The sequence below is a fragment of the Pipra filicauda genome, unplaced genomic scaffold (assembly GCF_003945595.2).
Source record: "Pipra filicauda isolate LSUMZ 115617 unplaced genomic scaffold, ASM394559v2 scaffold381_size687511_pilon, whole genome shotgun sequence".
Taxonomy (NCBI): domain Eukaryota; kingdom Metazoa; phylum Chordata; class Aves; order Passeriformes; family Pipridae; genus Pipra; species Pipra filicauda.
The window spans coordinates 351,485-360,285 of NW_024104511.1; the positions used below are offsets into that span (position 1 = coordinate 351,485).

The 8,801-nt window shown below is 49.5% G+C and overlaps 1 protein-coding gene across 1 annotated transcript; it reads right to left on the reverse strand.

Moving 5' to 3' along the window:
* Nucleotides 1–5,675: 5,675 nt before the first annotated feature.
* On the reverse strand, nucleotides 5,676–6,206 carry NEUROG1 (neurogenin 1). Its single transcript, XM_027747712.1, has one exon. The coding sequence runs from the start codon at nucleotides 6,204–6,206 to the stop codon at nucleotides 5,676–5,678; it is 531 nt and encodes a 176-aa protein (XP_027603513.1).
* Between the last annotated feature and the right edge of the window lie 2,595 nt (nucleotides 6,207–8,801).

Below are 8,801 nucleotides of genomic sequence, written 5' to 3' on the forward strand. Positions count from 1 at the left end.
TTTGTAAAAATAAGTTTAATTAACTTCTACAGATGGAACTTAATCCGTTATTTTTGCAACAAACCATTATGGTCCCGTAATCACCTTGGACTGCCATTAGACAGCTTTAAATGCTTTCCTAGAAGGCAATTCTGTGAAATCTTCAGGTTAAAAAAAAAAAAACAACAAAAAAAGATTATCCTGGAATGTACAGAATGTAATAATCCCAGAAAGAGACAGTGAAGTCCTGAGGACTCTGCCAAATCCCTGTTTGGGAAATAGAGGCATCAGTTCCCTCACATGCTTCAATTTGTAATTAAGCAACATCTCACAGTCACGAAGGAAGAGTGGAAAGGAGACCATGCTGGTCCTTCCCTGAAGCACAAGGAATCTCCTGGGTGGAAAGCAAGGGATGAGGGGGCTGAATAGTGCAACTAAATGAATGAGCTCAGAGCAGGGAGGGATGTTAGTGAGACCCTCAAAGCACTTTCTTTCTGATTGCTGCCTTAGGAAGCCCAATTTCAGGACTAGATGTGGATGCTTCCATTGGCAGAGTGCATGTAAGACTGTCTGTGGACCTTTATTCACTATTACTCAAGAAATAAAGCTAATCTCTTCTCTAAAAGTCTTGCTTCTGCAGGTTTTCACTCTGGGCAGAAGGATGCTGCCTGCTCTGTCCCATTGACCCGAGCCAAAATCCTCCTGGCCCTTGCCAAGGTCCTACTGGCAACCACTGAGTAAATCCAGTGGGGTAAGAGCCAAGCAAGAAGGATTTCTTGTACCTGTGGAGTCATGCCCATGGCAGAGACAAGGATGGCATCTCTGTCTCAGCCTCTCGAATGGGGTATTCCTTTTTCCTCCTCAATCAGAGTTTCATGATTTCCCATTGGTGTCGTGGGAGGTTTTAACAGATGCTGCTGCACAGCCAAAGGGAGGCACAAGTGGGAGACCTGACTGACAACTGGTGCTGTGCCACCAGCATTTCCACGCTGGCAGAGAAGAGCATTATCCGCTGGGGAGAGTCTTTTCACTCTTGTCTAGTAGATCTGAAACTGGAAGACTGACAACTGGAAAATAATAACGGCGATAAAAGAGGAGCAACGCTCGGCGTGCGGAGCCTTGATCTGCACCAGCAGGGCCTCACGTGGAGCCTCTGCCATCCCTGCCCAGAGGACAATGACCTCAGCAGTGCTTCCCCCCCCTCAGCAGGGGGAAAACCCTGTTTCCAGGGGGCTCTTCACCCCCCCCAGCTCAACCTTACACTCCTCATTGCCCTGGGGATTAATACAGGGTTGGGTCCCACAGGGTTTTTAAAAGGCTCTGTTACTTCACCACGTCTCCACGACACCCGTGGGATCTCCAGCAGTTTTTCATATTGGCCATTACACCTTTTGGTTGGGAGAACAGGGATTGATTGCTCATGGGCACTATCACTGGGCTACTGGGCATAAAACTGGTTTTAATAAATCAGTTAATTTGCTAATCTAGATTTAAAAAGCTTCTAGTAGTGTTATGTGAAGACTATAAAAATAAGAGTTAGGCAAAGTATTTTATGCAGTATTTTTGCATCTCTGTTCTGCTCACTGCAGTCTTTGGGAAATCTGCTGGGTAAATCTTTAGCAGCTCTGCTCCTCCTGATGATTTCTTTTAATTGCATGTGCCACCAATAAAAATCTCCTGAAAATTAGTTCTCACCTGCTTCTGCTCTGATAATCTCTACCTACTATACAAATCGGTCTTAATGGAGCATTTGAGCCCCAGAGATCTATAATTATAGTATTAAGTTTCATGTGCTCAGAGGTAGTAGCACAGACTGTATTTTACAGATCATGTGCAGAGCAAAATCAAAATCTGCAACAGATTGACACGCAGTAATGAAAATCCTTCTGAGGATGCTCTTGTTAATAACTAAACATCATTTGAGCCTCACCACAGCAGGGATGACACTAAATAGGGCACCACATGGCATTGAAATCATAGAAAATACTTGTTATCTAAAACCTGCACAGAATTTTGGATCTTGCAGCTCACTTTTTGAGCACAGGTAATTCACAGAGACTCTCTAGAACTCCAAATCCATTGGAAAAGGCTGAAACAGAGTAGCTCCAGCTGCTGTGGGCCCTGTCAGCAGAGCACAAGAGCAACCTGTAGCTGGTAGTGAGCTGTTTCCCCACGGGAAGTCTCTGCAGAGAGAAAGTGGGATAATCCCGGCTGTGTTTTGAAGCACAGCTCCCAGCTCCCAGGGATTCCCTATCAACGGAGCCATCTCACACTTTCTCTCTTCACTAAAGGGGAATTAAGAGAGACCTGAGGACTTGCAGGTCCTCCTGGCAGAGGGTCCCTAATGCTTGCATGCCCCGGAGGTGACCAAATGGATGCAGCAGGGACAAAGGATTACCAACACCTACCAGCAGTCATATGAAAAATGCACATACATACATATAATGTGGTGCCAAGACTAAAAACCAAAGTATTTCAGTTATTTCTGAAGTCAGTGAGGGTCTTGCCACTGGTTTCAGTGGGACTGAGACTGGTGACTGTTTATAGGTATTTTTTTACCATGGGTATGAATATATACGGATATTTTATATCTAGATATTTTATATTTGGCTATTTTTATATGGATATTTTTATATATGAATATCTTTATATATGGATATTTTTTACCTGGTATTTCCAAAGGACTTGCCAACGATTTCATCAGCCCCAGTATTCAATTCATCTATTTTTTTTCCCCTGTACCAGTGCAAGGAGATGATTTTTTAGTGCAATTAAAAAAAAAAAAAAGCCACCCTTTTGCAGTTGGGGAAGCCTGTTCCAATTCACCAAAGTATTCTTTTGATAGAAATAAATACAACCCCCGTTGTTGTAAGCGGGGTGCAGGTTGGTCCTGCAGCCTCTGAATATGGGCATTCCATCTGTCCCAGGGCAGATTTGTTCAACTATGTCTGAACCTATCACTGCTCGGGGGAAAAACTGTTCCCTGACTCATGTTAATGTATGAATCTAATTGTATCCCCACGCAGTTTGCAGCTTTCATTGCCCATTAGGAACATTACCATCATACACCGAGTCCTGGTAGATGTATGGTCTTTATACACTGCATAATGTCCACAGAGCTCTGCTGGCAGCTAAGAAAACACAAAAGAATAGAGGATATTTTGAAGTTTTGTGGAGTGGTGTTTTTTTTTTTTTTCTTTGAGATTGAAGTCCAGTGTCTTGGGACCCAGTGACTTTAGATGACCTTCCGCCTCCATGGACTGTACTAAATTTCAGCCCCTGGAGGCTCCTCCATACAAAACCTCCTGGCTTTCAAGGGCAGGTGCAAGAAAAGCTTCACTGCGTCACAGATCAAGACCTGTTACTGCCAGAATTAGATTTCACAAATCTCTTTTATTTAACAGGACATCATTAAGGAACTGCCCCTATACTGCTGGATGGTGTCTTTAATTAATATAAGTATTATGCTGCTATTTGGGTTTCCAAGCAATAAATTTCCTTTTCGGCAGTTGTCGTCACTGAGAAACAGAGGTGGGTGTGTGTCTGTATCGACAAGCACATGAAAACTGTGTTAAGGAAATATGTATCTATATTGCAGGCTCAGGCACTCAAAAAGGAGGAAATGCTGACACTGATGTGTCTGTGCAAACTTAATTCAGCTCCTCTCCTTCTTTTTTTGTGGCAATTATATGATCCCAAATTATGTTTTTGATACTATCTCCACCTTCTTCATTACACAGGAGGGTTAACTTTCAGGCAGAGGTTTTGCCTGTGTGATGAACAGCTTCTCAGGGCTCTGCCTGATGCTTTAAGTGTCTGCACTTTGCCTTTTCCCCTGCACAGTGTATGATCATGCCTTGAAGAATTCCTTCTTGGGCTTTTACAGCAGCCCCGAGAACCCGAGTGCTCTGAAAGCTCTGCTTAATTAAATCATTAAATTCACTGGTGATCTGAGGGGATGGTGGTATCCCAATTATAGATGGGAAACTGAGGCATGGAAAAATGAAACTCAATTCATTCTGCTGATCCTGGCCTGTCCCATCAGAGATGTGTAGGAACGGACTTATTTGGGCTTGTACAACTCCATCTATCCAGAAATCCATCTTCTTTCCCCACAAACACCCTGATAACTGCCCGTACAGCTCCCACTCACCCATGTTTTGGAGGGGGCTGTAGAGACATGGCTGAGCTGCCTCATTTCCCCCATAAAACAGGGCAAAGAGGATAAAAGTGTTGCTTTTCAGGGTGTCTGTGTGCCCAGTGCAATAGTGGCATTGAGCAATGCTAAAGAGGGGGAGGATGGAGCCAGGAACAGTAGAAGCCCTTCAGCAAGGTAGGATTTTGGGGGTCAGAGAGCTTCCCCATTACACACAAGTAAAAAAGTGTGGAAAGTTTGGGATTTTGCAAGAGTGGAGCTGATTTCCTGGAGGGGATGGATCTTCTGACTCCCCCAGTCTCTAGCTGAGAGCCAGAGCTGTGCCAGAGCTGGTGCTGAGGCCATGAGATGCACCTTTGGCCACCCTTTCTCCTCTCCCTGCATGGGAGTGAGTGGGAAGAGGATCCATCCCACCCTGTGACTTGAGGACAGGGGGCAGCCCAGGCCAGCCAAGCTCTGCCAGTGCTGCAGGTTCAGGCAAAACCACGAGCTCTGTACCCTGTTCAGGGGAGCAGCACCTTCTCCTTGCCCCAAATCCCTCAGAACCTTCCAGCTCCTGCTGTGAACCAGGGCAAGGACAGCCCTGAACACCAGCACTGTCACCACTCTGCTCCTGTGCTCTGCCCGCACCTCCTGAACATCTCTAATCCCTTCTCCGTGAGACTTGGGGGCCAGCTGATGCCTGCAGGTAGCCACGTGTGTCTGTGGCCAGCGGGGTGTCAGAAGTGCTGGCTGCTGCCTTGGGGTGATCCCTTCCCTTCCATCCCAGTCTCCTTCTGAGGAGAGTTTAATTAAGAAACAAAACTCCAGAGGCGCAGCTGAAATTCAGTACAAACGTTAAAAATTTTATTTACAGGGTAAAAGTACGATTTCTTAAAGAAAAAAAAAAACAAAAAACAAACCAAAACAAACAACAAACCAAAACAAAACCAAACCCCCACTTTGATAAGAGGTATAATAATAGAATAAAGCTCTTTATGTACAAAAATACAATTTTCATATGAATGAACATCTTGAATAAATTAACCCGCTCTCTGGTCCAGTCGCTGAATACCCCGTGTCTGCTCCCGCTCTAAAGCAGCCCGGCCGCGCTGGGGGTCAGCATCTATAATGCATGAGCCCCTCTGCTGTCCGCCGGGTGCGGGGTCCCATCGGGGCCGGTGCTGGGACCCCCGGCAGGGGCTGAGCCGCCCCGGGGCAGGGCCGGGGGGACGCGCTGAGCCCCGCGCTGAGCCCCCGGGCCGCATCGGCCCCTTAAGCCTTTTCATGGCATTGTCAGGGCGTTCAAACCAAATTTTCATGCTCGTTTTTCTTCGCTGGAGAGCTACAAATTGTAAAATTGACTTTTCACCTCGTCTGCGGCAGCAAATCTGTCGCTTTTCTTCTCTCCCCGTTTTTTCGGAGCGGCGCGGGAGGCGAGGCGGGGGTCGGGGGGGAAGGGGCTGGGGATGGGGCAGGGGGGGGTGGAGTGATGAAAAGTGCAACGGGCCGAGGCACCCCCCCGTCCCTCCTCCTCCGCCGGGGGCGCGGGCGGTGCGCGCTAGCGGAGGGGCGCGCCCGGGGCCGCGGGCAGCCCGCGGAACCCCCGCAGGCTGTCGGCCGGGGGGTAAGCGCAGTCCTCGGAGGTGGCCGGGCTGCTGGGGCCCGAGGCGGAGGCGCAGAGCGAGGGGGCGGACGGCGAGGCGCTGGACAGCCACGACCCCGCGTCGCTGCCGGGGCTGGGGGGCGCGGCGGCCCCGCGGAACGGGCCGGGAGGAGGGAGGCACTGCTCGGCCAGGCGGAGGGTCTCGGACAGCGCCCAGATGTAGTTGTAGGCGAAGCGCAGGGTCTCGATCTTGGTGAGCTTGGTGTCGTCGGGGAAGGTGGGCAGGACGCTGCGGAGCTCGTCCAGCGCGGCGTTGAGGTGGTGCATGCGGTTCCGCTCGCGGTCGTTGGCCTTGACCCGCCGGCTGCGCTTCAGCGTGTGCAGCAGCGCCTCGGTCCGCGCCCGCGCACGGCCCCGCCGCCTCCGCCGCTCCCGCGGAGCGCCCGCGTCCGCGCCCTCGCCGCTGCCGGGCGCCTCGGAGGGCATCCTGCGGGAGAGAAGTCTCGTCACTGCGGGAAGGATGGACGGGGAGCGAGGGGGAAGGTGCGAAGATGCCGGGGAAGGGGTGGGGGGGAGAAGAAAAAATAAATATAACTAAGGGAGTGGCGGTGCGACTGCTTGGCAGGTGCCGGCGCTCCCGTACTCACATGGAAAGGCACTCCCGGGGATGATGTTAAGAGATAACGGTATGAAAACACACAGAGGAAAAAGCCGCTGCGGGGGGAGGCAGAGGGGACTCGGCGCCGAAGGAAAAAAAAAAAAAAAAAGAGAAGGGAAAAAAAAAAAAAAAAAAAAAAGAAGCCGAAGCCCTGGGAAAGGCGGGGCGGGGGGGACACGCGACCGCGCGTGGCTTTGAAGTGCTGCGGGCTGCGATCCGCTCGTGTGAGCGGCGGCTTTGGCACACGACGGCGCGGCCGCCCGTTCTTATAGCGGCGGGCGGACAATGGCCCCGTGGCCGCCCCGCGGGGCCGCGCCGAGGCGGCAGGTCGGCCCCGTGCGCCGCGCCCTCCGGAGCGTGCCCGCAATTACCGCGGGCGGCCGCGCATCTGCCGCGCCCCCGGGGGACGGGGGAGAGAGAAGGGGAGGGGGGTCCCCCCGCTTTGTCCCCCACCCCCGTGTGCGGCCGGCACAAAGCGGGGCAGGGGGGTCGGGGCTCAGCGCGGGGGGGGGAGGGGTCACCGTCCCGCTCCGGCCGCAGGGACTCCAGCGGGAGCTTAAACCGCTGGGAGCGGTTAGGGGGAAAAAAAAAATAAAAAGTTACTCTGGACTTCCAGAGGGTGAACCGTGGATTATTCTCCAGCCAGATGCGGGTGGAAGATTTTTGTCAGGTTTTCCTTGCTCCTTGTGGTTTTTTTCTAAGTGAATACGCTCTGAAATGGTAAAACTCGAAGCAGGTATTTTTCTCTCCTGCGTTTCTGAGGTGAATGTGGACACGCGGTCTGGGTTTTGTGGGCTCTGCTTTGAAAAGGGGTTTGCAGGTGTTCAAAAAGTTAAAAGTTCCAAAGAACATTTATTTTATAAACTTCGGTGGCTGTATTCATAATACATGTACAATGTATAAACACACACACATATATATACACGCACAATGCATATGCAATGTACAGATAAAATTCTTCTTTTTCGGGATAAAAGCAAAGAACTGTGCTGTTTGGATTGTAAAGTTCTTGCTGCCTCTGCTAATCCCCATTCAGTGCCTGGGCATCACTACCTCACGCTTTGGGAAGCCACAGGTTTTTAAGTGGCTAAAAAGTTTCCCAATTCTGACATCTGGCTCTTTGCATCCCCTCGGTGCTGCGAGGCAGCCCCATTGTCAACACTCAGGTACTTGTCTCTCTGGAAGGTTTGTTTTTAGGTTCACCACCCATCAATAGCCATTTTCAGGTGCCTGTGCCTAAACTCACGTGTATTTACATGATTTCCCCCTACAAGAAATGTAGATTGATTCCCTCTCCTTTGATTTTCTGCTATCCCTTGGATAAACAGGGAAAAATTACAGCGTGAATTATTGTCCATCTCTGCATTTTGAGTTCCCAGCAACCATTCTTCACTCCAACCTGAGCGAGGGGCTTGCTATGGAAGTTATTCCTTCTGCTTCTTCCCACCCTCCTGGCTTTGAGATGACCCAACGACACCGGCAAACTGCCCCAAACAACCTCCTTTGTGCCAAGAAGATCACGCACAGAAGTGAGCAATCCAAAAAGCCCTGGGTGATGAATATTAACAAGTCTCAAACTAGAAGTAGTTTGCCAGCCCCGAGCTTTCAGGATCAGCTCTCTTTCTGCTTTTTAACATCTTTATATGCTTGGCTGTGCAATATACCCACGTAAGGCCAGGCGACGGGGGCCTGGCTGTTCCCGGCAGGGACTGGGCTCTCTCAATCACCGGACCTGCAATCAGGCTGAAGTTTTTAGGGCCTTTGCATACATAAATGACTTTCTTCGCTAAGTAGTTCCACTTCACTGAGCTACTCATGTCCTTAAGTGACGGCACAATTAAGAGGCCTCGGCCAGCAGGCAGAGATCGGCCGTGGAGTTTCCAGCGCGAACCAGGAGAAAGAAGGGACCAAAATTTAAAGGTTATGGAAGCATATGGCAAAAAATGTCCAACTTTTGTTACTGTGCACTTTGTATATAGGGAGATAAACTCCAGTGTTGTCTGCAACACTTTGATTGTCTTTTGTTTAGGTGTCTTTGAGCAGTCAATAGTTTATTCATTAAAATGTTTATGATTCCCCAGAGTTTCACAGACTTTGGCACAACCGATCACTTGTCTGAAAGTTTGCGGTGAAAGCGCATTATTCATTAGTCCTTATCCATCATTTGCAGTTTGTCATTTGTTATTCTCTTGTTTTAAAAGTTTGTGCTCCAATCAAGGAGGGGAGAGAGCACCATGTGTCTCCGTGATCAGTCACAGCCATGAATAGCCAGGGCTGAAGTGAATGTTTCACAAACAACCCATAGGCTGAAATTTGTTTGCATAATCTATTCACTGCGTACTTATGAATAACGAATGCATTCACAGAACCAGAATTGTTTCAGGAAGCCTTCGCAAACAGAAAGAAGTGCTAAATATCTTGGA

Bases quoted from the DNA above. Each gene is read 5' to 3' on its own strand.
- NEUROG1 (XM_027747712.1), bottom strand. From the start codon at position 6,206: ATGCCCTCCGAGGCGCCCGGCAGCGGCGAGGGCGCGGACGCGGGCGCT.